Source organism: Rattus norvegicus, chromosome 11, assembly GCF_036323735.1.
Source record: "Rattus norvegicus strain BN/NHsdMcwi chromosome 11, GRCr8, whole genome shotgun sequence".
NCBI lineage: Eukaryota > Metazoa > Chordata > Mammalia > Rodentia > Muridae > Rattus > Rattus norvegicus.
Genome location: NC_086029.1, coordinates 76,355,505 through 76,368,661, shown reverse-complemented (window position 1 = coordinate 76,368,661; position 13,157 = coordinate 76,355,505). Strand labels below are relative to the sequence as shown.

At 45.0% G+C, this 13,157-nt stretch overlaps 1 protein-coding gene across 1 annotated transcript; it reads left to right on the top strand.

Annotated features, from left to right (window-relative positions):
* The first annotated feature begins 352 nt into the window (after window positions 1-352).
* Window positions 353-12,675, top strand: Lrrc58 (leucine rich repeat containing 58). Its single transcript, NM_001195558.1, has 4 exons — window positions 353-891; window positions 8,222-8,350; window positions 9,426-9,703; window positions 12,467-12,675. The coding sequence occupies exons 1-4, from the start codon at window positions 407-409 to the stop codon at window positions 12,673-12,675; spliced, it is 1,101 nt and encodes a 366-aa protein (NP_001182487.1). The 5' UTR covers window positions 353-406.
* Window positions 12,676-13,157: the final 482 nt, after the last annotated feature.

Genomic DNA, 13,157 nt, shown 5'->3' with positions numbered 1-13,157 from the left:
GAGGCGGCGCCCCGTGACGCGTCGGCCTTCGGGCCGGATCATCAGCCCCGGAGCTGTTTACTCTGGCGGCCAAGGCCATGGGGCACCCGAATATAAAAAGCGAGCGGCCCGCTCTGGGGAGCCTCAGGCTTCCGGCTCGCTACGTGAGGTCCGCGACGCCCGGGCGAGCCTAGCTCCCTCAGACTATCCAGTGAGCACCAGGCCTCCGCTGCGCAGGCCGCGCCGCGCGCCACGTGAGGAGGAGCCTGCCCCCGAGCGGCGCGCGCACCCCGCGCTGGACATCGCGTGACTCGGCCACCCCGCGGGGTGAGCGCCCGGGCCGGGCCGCCCCGCGCCACTTCCGACGCGGCGCTCGCTTCAGGTTCCGGGGCGCGCCGCCTCGGCTAGCGGCCTGGGGTCCGGCGGGATGGAGGAGGCCGCGCTCGGGGAGGCCGAACTCAACTGGTCCCGCCTCAGCGTGTCGGCCGAGGCGCTGGAGTCGGAGCTGGAGGCGCGCGCGGAGGAGCGGCGCGGCTCACGGGAGGCGCTGCTGCGGCTGCTGCTGCCGTATAACCGTCTGACGTCGCTGCCACGGGCGCTGGGCAGCGGCTTCCCACACCTCCAGCTCCTGGACGTGAGCGGCAACGCGCTCACGGCGCTGGGACCCGAGCTGCTGACGCTGAGCGGCCTGCGCACGCTGCTGGCCAGGAACAACCGGCTCGGCGGCCCGGGCTCGCTGCCCAAGGGCCTGGGCCAGTCGCCGCTCTGCCGCAGCCTCCAGGTACTCAACCTCAGCGGCAACTGCTTCCAGGAGCTGCCGGCCTCGCTGCTGGAGCTGCGCGCGCTTCAGACCCTCAGCCTGGGAGGCAACCAGCTGCAGAGCATCCCCGCCGAGATCGAGAACTTGCAGAGGTGAGTGGCTGCGAGACGGGATTGGGAGGGGGGGTTGGGGAGCCGGGCGGTGGCCCGAGCTCCGTGGCACCGTGTTGAAGGGCGGAGGAGGGGGTGCTACTGGCGAGCCATCGCCGCTTAGCGTCTAAGGTTGAGTGGGTGGTGGCCTTTGGGTTGTGTTTGGCCTATGCAGGTCTTTGAGGCATTTTCGCCGCACCCCTACCTGTACCCCCACCCCCGCCACTCGCCCCCAATGAACTCTGGAACTCATTGTGTAGACCAGGGCCAGGGTAGCCTCGAACCCACAGAGATCCGCCTGCCTCTACCTCCCAAATTCTGCGACTAAAAACATGCGCCACTAAGCCTTATTAAGACTTCGCCTTGGGGTTGGGGATTTGGCTCAGTGGTAGAGTGCTGGCCCTGGGTTCGGTCCCCAGCTCCGAAAAAAAGAATAGGAAAAAAAAAAAAAAGACTTCGCCTTATTTCTTGAGTCTAGTGAGGGAGCCAAGTGGGCGCCCAGTAACAGAGGTGGGCGATTTCTTACTGGGAAGTCTTCCGTGGCTTTGCACGCGTTTGCATCAAAGTGGCATTTAACGTGGCGTAGGAAGTGCTCTGGCCTACTTGGTTTTTATTCTATTTCCAGTTAGCCCCTTTTAGCCGTAGCCAAAGTACCATTTGTGGAGTTAGTGAGCCTTGCACTCCCCCCTTTTATAGAAAGCAGCCCTTGTCCTTGTATTGGGTGGGGTCGGGCAAAACCTCTTCATGCTGCCCTTCCTTTGACCCTGAGGAACTATTCACATTTCAAAATCTTATCTTAGGAGTCTTTTCTGTCCCCCCCCCCTTTTTTAACTGTTCCCAGGACAATTAACGCCAAACTGTACTTCCTCTGTATGTCACACGCCCCTCCATTGTATTTATGTTATTGAATATAGTTCCTTCTTTACAGGAACTGTCTACCTCTTCTAAGCTTAGTCAGTAATGTAGAGTGTACTGGAGTAGGGAGGTACAGAAAAGGGTAATAGAAGTGCCCTAAGGTGTCCTGCAGGGGAGTGGGAAGTAAAACAACAAGAAACTATCTTCCACTTGTTAAATAGTTTCAGCTCCTTTATTGGATTAGCCAAGATAAAAGAATGTGGAGCTAGAAAGAACCTTCGAGTTCACAGGGAAAACATTGATTGGAAATAAGACCTTTTCTTCACATCTCATCCTTCCTTCCGCTGGCCACTTAGCACTTCCTGTTTGCCAAATGAGGCCTCTGGACACAGTGTCCCCTAATTTGCTCCTCCGTAGATGTTTACAGAGTGCTTGGTGTGTCCGACATTTTCCTAAGCTCTGAGGCTAGTACCCTGAGACAGAACAACAGGGGTTTGACCTGTTTGGGTCCTTGAGTCAGTGCCATCTGATTTATTTGAAGGAAGTAACAGTGAAGGTTAGGTGTGAGCCGTCGGACCGACCCCAGTAAGCAGAAGAGTGAATGTGAAAGCCCAGGGGCTAGGAGGAGAGTAATTCCTAACTGATCAAAGATGAGCACTGCCCTGGAAGGTGGCAGAAGAAACTCCGGGGCCACTCAGGGCATCCCATTTTGAGGGCTTCCATAGTGTGCATTGCATTCTGAGTGCACACTTGTCTTGTTCCTGTGGAGTGGCGAGGGTCTGAAGATGAGGGCATTTGGGGGCTGGTTAGGAGGCCATTGTGGTAGACTAGGAATGATGGTAACCTACAACAGGAGTGCTAGGAAATGTAGGGTGTGGGACGGTTAAGGGGGTTTATGTTCACTGGACAGGCTTTGCTTCCTCTAATTTTTTTTTCTTTTCTTTTTTTCGGAGCTGGGGACTGAACCCAGGGCCTTGCACTTGCTAGGCAAGCGCTCTACCACTGAGCTAAATCCCCAACCCCTGCTTCCTCTAATTTTAACATGTAGTTTTTATTTCAATCCCAGTATATTAAGAGGAACCCCTGGAGAGTATTGTCTCCATCACATGGAAAGAGAAGTAAGCACAATTCCACTTAAAAACTTAAAAATATGCAGTGGGTTGGCCCTGTCTTAGATGTGCCAACGTTCTCTATGATTCTAAGATGAGACACTCTCCATTTTTAGAGGAAGAAACAAAGGCTCAGAGAAATGAGGTCTCAAGATCACAAACCCATTAAGTAGTAGCACTGGATTTGAATTCTGGGGTCTCTGATGCCAAATCAAAGAATTTTCCATAGTGGCCAGCTAGGACTCGAGTGTCTAGGCTCTGCTCTGGGGCATAGGGGATTCGGAGGAATGGATCAGGCCATTGTCACCTGGTTGACCTGATTTCTGTACTGATAACAGCTACTCCAGGCTGTTAGTCACTGTGTCTGTGACTTGATATATTATGAGACTTTTTGCATCCTGATTTTGTTGTTGTTCAGCCCTGTGCTTTATTTCTGTACTAACAGGAATCACAAAGGTTTAGATTCTATTTGGGTACAGGCCAACAGGCTCATTGCAGAATTGTACTCCGAGAGAAAGAAGCAGCTTTGACCATGACCTAGTTCATTTCCTTCTTTTCAAGGATGAGGAAGCTGAGATTTCATGTGAATGAGTTGCTTGAGGCCAGATCATGGCCACAGTGAGAGAGTTCAGTGATTCAGTTCTCAAAGACTGCTGACTATTCTGAAATGATCGTTAATGGTGGGAAATGGAGAGGTGCTGTTACAGTCACTTGAACCCTCTTGAACATCATGTTCTTCCAAAATCTGTGTAACTTACCCAGCCTGTCATGTAGTGTATGCTGTAGTGTGCGGCTCTGCTCCTCCCCTCCCTTCCTGGTGCTAAGGGTGGACTGCATGACCTTCCACACGCGAGGCGAGAGCCACTGCTTGAGCCACGTCCAGTGTTTTGGCACATGAAGAAGATTCTGTCCTTGTAAAGAACAGTGAGAAGAGCAGTTTTTAAAAGGTACACAGCATATATGTGCCACAGAAACTCCCCTCCATTGGCAGCATTCCGTGAAGAAGAATACATCTTGGTTGCATGCACCCCTGGTCTCTCCGGGCCTCCTGGAGGTCTTAGATGAGCTCTGTGCACTCTACTTAATGACCCTTCCCTTAGTGGCAAAATTTTAAATTAAAAAAAAAAGACTTCCAAAAAAATAACAAGTAAGTGGATGCTGGAACTCTTGTTTATTTTTATGATTGACTTCATTCCCCTGATCTAAATCAGGCCATTATGAATATAAATTCTGTTCATATAGGATTCATCAGCAAATAAACGTATGTTTTTGGCTTCTGTGCAGCCAAGCTTATTTTTGTTGTACAGTGCTGAATGGTAGAGTAGTTCACACTTCAACATCTCTTCTAATGAACTGGGTTTTATCCCTTCGTAGCTCAGAAACTGCTTGAGTAAGAGATTAATTTATTACTCCCTGAGCAGCAAACTTGGAGTAAGTGGGTTGTATGGCATCCAGGATGATTTTCGGAGACTAAATCTGAGCCAAATGTGTTTCGTGAATCCTTTTCCCATGTTTTCCCCCTTCGATGTCTTCTTTTTTTGGTGACCTTTTCTTGGTGTCTTTTTAACGTGGTTATCAAAGAAAAGAGGATCGTGATGAAAGCTAAGAATTGATCCCTGAAGGTTAACGCTAAACTGCAGTGATAGCCTGGGGAAGACATAACTCAACAAGATCAGTAGAAGGATGTGCTGAGCATTAAGTAACTCCTTCCCCATTACAGTCACAGAGTGGATTCGTGGATGTCAGTGGCCCTGTGTTGACCTCCTTTAACTTCATATAATGTATTTTGATAATGGTCTCCCTTCCTCCCTCCCAGGTCCACTCCCACCTCTGTACCCACCCAACTTCCAAGTTCTCTCTCATTTTCTTTTCTCTTTTAAACCCACCAAGTTCATACTGTGTTGCCTGGCTCCACCTGGTTGTTGGGCCTGCTCTGGAGTATGGTTGACCGATTAAAGGAAACAGACTCTCCCCATCCCGGTAGCTATCAAATGCCTACATAATAACCCAGTTAATGGTAGGACTTTGAATCCACCTCTTCCACTCCATGCTGGGATTTTGTGTGGATTGAGCTTCCACAGGTCTTTTACCTGTTTTCACAATTGCTGTGAATTTGTATGTGCAGTGATCCTCTTCTGTCTAGAAAATACTGATTCCTTGACATTATCCACCATCTCTGACTCTACCTACTCTTGAAGAGTCCTAAGCCTTGGAGGTGTGTATGTGACATGGATATCCAATTTAGGGCTTAACACTCCTCTTAGGGTCTTTTATTCCCTGCATGTCAACCAATTGTGGGTCTCTGTGTTAATTCTATTTCCTTCAAAGAGTAGAAACTGATTTGATTGAGAGAAGCCCTGGTTTGTTTATAAGCAGTAAGTCAGTCCTTTTAATACTAATCCATTTAGTAGAATAATAATCGTTCTCCCCTAGTGTCTATGACATACCCACAGGGTTTTTTGCCCCATTATGGGTTCCATTTTATGGAAGAGGCCTTACATCCAGTCAGAACATGGTTGGTTACTCTGTAGCAGCCATGCCACTATTGCGTCTGTGGGGTACTCAAGCTCAGACCATTTGCTGTGACCTGGAAGGTTCAGTGCTAGGTGAGACTGCTCTTCTCTGCTACCGTACATAGCACCTTCCAGCTAGCCAATAGAGAGGAAGCCTTCTGATCAAGACCCATTTGATCTCTCTGTCGTTTATGGTTCATATACATAGTGTCTTCAGCAATTTAGTCTTAGCATCGAGATCTGGAGGATAACCAAAAGCACTGTCAATAGCCTGTAATATTTAGGGGTCTCTGGGACCCCACTGATCACAACTCAAAAAGAAGTAAACCGTCTTGACCTCCTTTCCTGGTGTGCTGGGCTATTCTGCTGCCCAGTTTTATTACAACTTGGCACAGATAGAATCATTTGGGAAGAGGAATCTCAATTGAGAAAATGTTTTCACAAGACTATCCTGTCCTCCATTTTCTTAATTGATGATTGATGTGGGAGGGCCCCGCTCTCTGTGGGTAATGCCACCTCTGGGGCTGGTCGTCTTGGGTGCTATTAAGAAAGCAAGAAAGCAAGCTGAATTGGTTCTTTTCTGTTTCTACTAAACCATAGCATTGTTTTAATAAATGTCAGAATATCAGCCTACTGAGAGAGAGAGAGAGAGAGAGAGAGAGAGAGAGAGAGAGAGAGAGAGCGAGCACATGCGCAAGTGAGTGAGTGCACGCAGACAGAGCAAGCCAATAAGCAGCATTCCTCCCTCCAAGGCTTCTACTTCAGTTCCTGTCTCCAGATTCTTTCACTGACTTCCCTTAGTTAGTGATGGACTGTTAACTAGAAGTATAAAATGAACTAAATCCTTTCTGTAACTACTTTTGAATCTTGTTTAAGGAGATAGCATTTGAAGATAAATGACAATACAGGGATGTTACTTCAAGAAGCCTTTTTTTTTTTTTGTCTGCGTGTGCATGCATGTTTTCTGCATCTGTGCCATCCTTTTTCACTTTAATTCCATTTTTCTTTAAACACATAGTTTGGAGCATGTATATATGTATAAAATTATATTCAATATACTTTGTTAAACTGAAGAAGGGAAAAGCATTTTTGTCTAACTGGTTAAAGGGGATAGTGGACACTACTTGAAAAGCTTTACAGAATCAGAAATAGAAAGAATACCATTGATACACTGTTAAAATCACCACATAGCAAACACAGAAGGTGAGCTTATAAAAGGCAGAGTAATTATATCTGTGGGAATGTCTGTGATAGGGAGCCACCAGTAAACGACTTAATGTGTTGCCTGACTCAGAAGGCAAGAAAGGAACTTTTCAATGAAAAGTTTTAAAATGGACACTTACGAAAATTCAGTTAAAAATCTTAGAAAAAATGTACAGTAGTCTCCCACACCAACTAATGATATGTCTTTACTGGGTTTCAATTACGTACAATCAACTGTGGCCCAGAAATATTACATGTAAAATTCTAGAAATAAATATTTTGTAACTTTTAAGTTGCAGCCTATTCTGAGTATCATGATGAAATCTTGTATTGCCCCATCTAAAACCTGAATGGGGCTTTGAAGGTGGTACCCAGTCCCTGGTTCGCTCTGCTCCCTGATTGCCTGAGAGCTTTTCTACTCGAATCCCACCTGCCTGTTAATTGCTTAGTAGTTGCCTTGATGTTTTTGTTTCACAGTAACAAAATTCCTGACTGAAGTGACTTGAGGAAAGAACTGACAGTCAGTTCCTGTGGTGGGAAGGCATGAGAAGCAGCTCAGCTGAAGGAGGAATGTGTGGCAGAGGTTGGTTATTACATGGTAGATGGCGAGAACCAGGGACTGAGCATTACCCTTCAGCAGCCTGCCACTAGTGACCTGCTTCCACCAGCTGGGAACAAGCTCACAGTGAACACATGGGAGGGGGCCCCACAGATGACCATAACAGCTCAGTGCTAGTAACAAATGCTAACAGTAACAACAAAAGCTGGAGCACATTGATGATCTGGGAAGGGGATTTTAAAGCAAAATGGACTTAAAGGGACAAAGAGACATGCTTCATAAGAGTTAAGTAACACTCCAACTGGAAGGTCTAGGGTCAGGAGCTTGACTGTGTCTGCAGTGTAACTGTTGTAGATAGGGAGCAAATCACAGCAACAGAACTGACAGAAACCTGAAGAGAACAGTGTGGTTATAAAGGAGACTAGCATCCAGTAAGAAGGTAAATGACAGGCCAAAGCTTTTGAATTGGTCCTTTTACAAAGCCAGCTTGAATGCTTTTAATACATATAAAAACACAAGTAGGCCACAAAGAAACAAAGCTATGCAGAACACATACTTAACAGCAAAGCTTTCGCCAAAGTGATGGAAATTGTCTAACCCTTGAGAAAACTGGCAAATGGTCTAGACATGAGATGCTTTGAGGATCTTAAGTGACCAGGAACACAGAAAGCTGAGACTAAATTTCACTGTTTAGCAAACTACAGATCTGTAGATAGAAAGCACAGATTGGTACCTTTTTCACACCGTCAGATGTTTTGTTTTGTTTTTAAATTAAAGTATTGGCAAGGAGTATGGTGTGAGGTGGAGCAAACCACACAAGTAAAATAAAACAACGGCTTTAAGAGGGGAGAGTAGGCTGCTATACTAGTATCCAAAATAGGAATTATCTCACGGGCATGCAGTGTCTTGTCTGACAAGATATGGTATAAGCTCCCTGGGGATTGCATTCTCTTTCCGGGATACGCCTGGCACATCGCAGATCCTGAGTAAGACATTTGGTGAGTGAGTGGATGAACTGCGTTTACTCTAGTAGAGACAATGGACTCTCTTGACCAGCCTGTGTTTATTTACCTTTTTTAAATTTGCTTTTGCAGTTTAGAATGTTTATACCTTGGAGGAAACTTCATTAAAGAAATCCCACCAGAATTAGCAAATCTGCCTTCTCTGAATTACTTGGTGTTGTGTGACAACAAGATCCAAAGTGTGCCTCCTCAGCTCTCACAGTGAGTAGTCGGCCATAGCAACAGACATCTGTGCTTAGGAACCGCTGAAAGGAATTAAGACTCTTCCAGTAATCTCAGCACTAGGGAGGTGAAACAGGAAAACCTTAAGTTCAAGACCAACTTGGACTACAAGTAAGACCTCAGTTTAAATGGAAAAGAAAAATAGGAAGTCTCAAAAAAAGTTGGCATTAACAGCTCTGCAGCTCATTATGAGCTGAATAGTTTACAGTTAAGTGCTCTGGTTTATTCCTCAAAATGTTTGCTCAGCTCTGAGTGTGTGCACACCCAGGTAGGTGCAAGTGCGCATGCTTGTGTTCACTTGCATGTGAACATGACCTAGGCTCCATTCGCTTCCTTGAGATGGGGGAGGAGGTGTCTCGTTGGCCTGGAGTTTACCAGGAGGCTAAACCGGCTGGCCAGGGCCCCAGGGAACTGCCCCTCAGTGTGGGGGGACAAGTGTGCACCACACCTGACTTTTTTTTTTTTAATTAAGCTGGCATTTTCACAAATGAACTTGAGTCCTTGTGCCTGCAAGGCACAGGCTTTATTGATTGGTCCAACCATTCAGTTTTCTTCTTGTTACTGGAAAGAAAGGGCTTCAGGGAACGAGAGAGAAAATAGAGTAGTAATTTGGCATGGCTTTCCTTGGGTCTTGTGGAACTTGACAGTTTGTATTTGATCATAAGCATTCCTGCCCTGATGTGGCTTTGTAATGAAAAGGATCATTATTCATAGTGTATGTAAAATCTTTTTATTGTATAAGTAATATAATATTCCCTCTAGTGTCTTTAAATCTATTGTTTATCTCAGCTAGGACCCAAAATACTTTGTAAATGTTTTCAGGACTCTTGAGGTCCCAGGGGGATAGTCTTTGATGGCATTTTTAAAACTGTATCCTGAGCTGGTTCTAGATACTTGATTTTTCATTTATTGACCTTAATCCTGTTAATTCATATGGGAAGTTCAGACCCTGTGTTTACACAGACATGTTTGTACATATAGAAATGTATGTAAGTATAACGTCTACTGTGTTACTCATCCATGACCTTTGGTTTCTGCATGGCGTTCACTCTAGGCTGCATTCGCTTCGATCCCTCAGTCTACACAATAACTTGCTGACGTACCTGCCTCGAGAGATCCTCAATCTTATTCACCTGGAAGAGTTGAGTTTACGAGGAAACCCATTGGTGGTCCGTTTTGTTAGAGATTTAACGTATGACCCTCCAACTCTTCTGGAATTAGCTGCAAGGACCATTAAGATCCGAAGTATTTCTTACACTCCCTATGATCTTCCTGGGAATCTTCTTAGATACTTGGGCTCTGCCAGCAATTGTCCAAACCCAAAGTGCGGTGGTAAGTTGATCTGGCCTTTTTCACTCGTTTAGCTATTTTTAAATATTGATGTTGTGTTTTAATTAAAGGCTTCTCTCACTGAAAGGCAGTTAATAGAAAGTAAGATGCTCTGTCCCCTCAGCTTCCTTCTTCCTTAAAAACTATTTTCACATTAATTTTAGCTTTAAATACAAGGAACTTTCACCTGGAAATTTCATTTTGTCTTGGAACATTATGATAAAAGTAAGATGGTAAAATGAAAGGAAACACAAAGAAATAAAGTCTTAATTTTTAAGAACAGTTTTAAAATGGTTGGCTGTCTTCCATGTTTATGTGAAGGCTCACTATTCATTGTATCAGGAACCACTAGGGCAGTGCTTTCACCCACAGGGATTGCATATTAGATATTTCCATTACAACTCGTAAAGTTACAGTTCTGAAGTAGCAGTAAAAATGACCTTATGTTGGGGTCACCATACCATGAGGACCTGTATTAAAGGTCACAGCATTATGAAGGTGGAGAACCACTGCATTAGGGCATGCTTACAGACGTATAGGAGCAGTGGCTATGTGGTGAGCGTATGAGAGTGCTGCCCATTTCTGGCAGCCACTTTAAATCTGTGTTTCAGGATTCACAGTTAGAGCATTTGAAGAAGAATACTGCTTTTAAGTAAGGTACTGGGGTAAAGACAAATGTTAGCACCAAGAAAATGTTGCATAATAATATCAAAGCTAGGGTAAGGTGTGTTTCAGGAAGTCTTGTCTTGAGATAGTATACAGGTAAAGAGAGAAAAAATTAAATTTCTCTGAGATTGTTATAAGATAAAAAGACTGCATGTAAAGAGGAGCCTTCTCTCAGCAGGGTGCATGCTGGTTAGTGAGTGTGCTAAGCCTTCCCTCTGCAGGCCTCATCCTGAAGCAGCTTAGGTGATGGCAGGGCACTGTTGAAACTAGGGTGTGGAGACTTGTAAGAGGTAGCATTCACACCAGGGAGTCCCGATGAAACCTCCTATGCCCAGAATCCATCCTCTTCTGGAAATGTGCCTCATTCTCTTCTCTGAACTGTTTGGTTTTTTGTTTTGTTTTGTTTTTTAATGGACTTCTTTAGTATTCCAAAGAGCTGTTATCTTAGGAATGCCTTAAAAATTATTAGTTTAAAATTTCAGATACCATCAGTAAAATAAAACCAGTCATTTTACATGCTTCCCTACTCCAGCACCCCAGGTTCCTTATTGAACTGTAAGTTAAAAATAATGACATTTATAAGACACTTCCTCTTTGTAGACTTTGAACATTTTTTTTTTTTCTGGTTCTTTTTTTCGGAGCTGGGGACCGAACCCAGGGCCTTGCGCTTCCTAGGCAAGCGCTCTACCACTGAGCTAAATCCCCAACCCTGAGTTTGAACATTTAGAGATGAGAATTTCACAGGAAGCTAACATGGTTACTAGGATTTATTATAAGCAGTAAACTATAAGATGCTATGGGGAGCCAGGCCGGGTGGCACATGCCTTTATTCCCAGTGTTCAGGAGGCACAGGCACATGAGCTCAATGAGCAGGAGATCAACATAGTGTACACAGAGAGTTCAGGCAGGCCAGGACTGCATAGTGAGAGCCTGTCTTTGTGAATGAATGAATTCTTGAATATTTGGTCCATCATATGATAGACGATAGTTGGGAAACTTAGATGTGAAGTTCGAGATTGCTCTTCAGAGAGACTGTGCCACAGTCTGTCTAGTTTGGTTGTACTGTAGCCATAGGAATGGACTTCGTATGCTAGAGAAATATGTTTTAAAGGTTCAGCTAGAGTCTCGCAACACAGCCTTTGCTTCCCCCTACTCTAACTGTGGCTCTGCCTCACTGAAGAGTCATAGCTCAGCAGTGCAGTTAAGAACCGAACCAGGGAATTTCCAGTTTTAGTTTACCAGAGTGTACCTGACTCTGTGTGCGCTGAATGAGATCATCAGCTTGCAGCATGGAGGCTTAGAGCTTAAATATAAGGTGACATTCTGTTCTGTTGGTTTTGTTCTCCCAGTCATGGTACATGTGTGTTAATCCTAAACCCTTGGAGGTGGTAGAGGCAAGAAGATCAGGAGTTCACAGCTAAGCTAGAATTTTATGGACGTGCCCTGGCTATAAGTGACTTTGGTTTCTCAAAAGATAAGAATGGATACTAATAGCTATTTCCTTTCTGCAAATTCTTGTATGGTAGTTACTCCCTAATCAGTATTGAAGGAAGTGTGTTTTAGTCTCTAACTGTAGGACAGTGCTAGCAACTGAGGAGGGGGTGTAGAATAGGGCACTTTACACATCTTATAATCTATCAGATACTGGCTCCCCCAAGTAACCCAGAGAAAATCTGCTAAATTAACAGGATCCTGGCCTTTCTCGGCTGGCTGCTTTCGGATACATTGTCTTGCCTTTTTTCTTGTTTTAGAAAACAAGAAGTGATTGAGAATAGGAATAAGTTATATCACAGCAAACAAATCTTTCCTCCTCCCCTTGTAGATTCTAGGGATCAAACTCTGGTTGTCGGGGTTGGCAGAAGCACCTTTATCTGTTGAGCCATCTCTCTGGCCTTCCTGGCATTCACTTAGCAATCATATTGCCACCGGGAAGATCTCCCAATATGTCTCTATGCTGTGCTCTTAGAAAGAACTGCTCTAATACTTCTTAAGATTCTTGAGGAAAGTTTATATGTAATACATCTCCAGAGTGCTGGAAAAGGGTTTAAAAAACTGTGGTTCTCGACGCGTACTGACTTCTTGTATTCTTCTTCCCTCCAGGAGTCTATTTTGACTGTTGTGTCAGACAGATTAAGTTTGTGGACTTCTGTGGGAAGTACCGCCTCCCCCTCATGCACTATCTGTGTTCTCCAGAGTGCTCCTCCCCCTGCAGCTCTGCCTCACACAGCTCCACATCCCAGAGTGAGTCTGACTCAGAAGATGAGGCCAGTGTGGCCGCACACAGAATGCAGAAAGTTCTTCTTGGTTGAGCAGTAGTGGGTATTGAAAATACTAAAACACTGAGCAGAAATGACTGACAGAGAAATGGGTCTTGAAGTTGATTGGAGACCTGAGGGTTTTCATCTTGAATGTCTGTGTAAGGGTTGCCATGATGTGAAAGAAAGGTTTTGCGTTCTATCTACACACTCGGGAGGAATGAGTCCAGTTCCATGTTTAGGTTCTTTGACTGTAAACTTATTGTGAATGGCAATTCAAAATTCAGTTAATTGGTTACAATTTTCATGTAAGTCTTTGAAGAAACACTAACAGAAAGGTTCACTCTGAAGAAAAGTCATGTAATCCACCCGAAGGGATGTCACCTGGGACAGCTGAGTTGAGTAAAGAGGTCATCACAGTTCTGTTACCAGGGTTGTCCTGGTTTATGCTGAACACGATACATAAGTAAAGTGACCCTTCTCCTTGTGCTACCCCTGGACTTTTGAAGCCTTTCTGACCAACTGACTGGACAGTA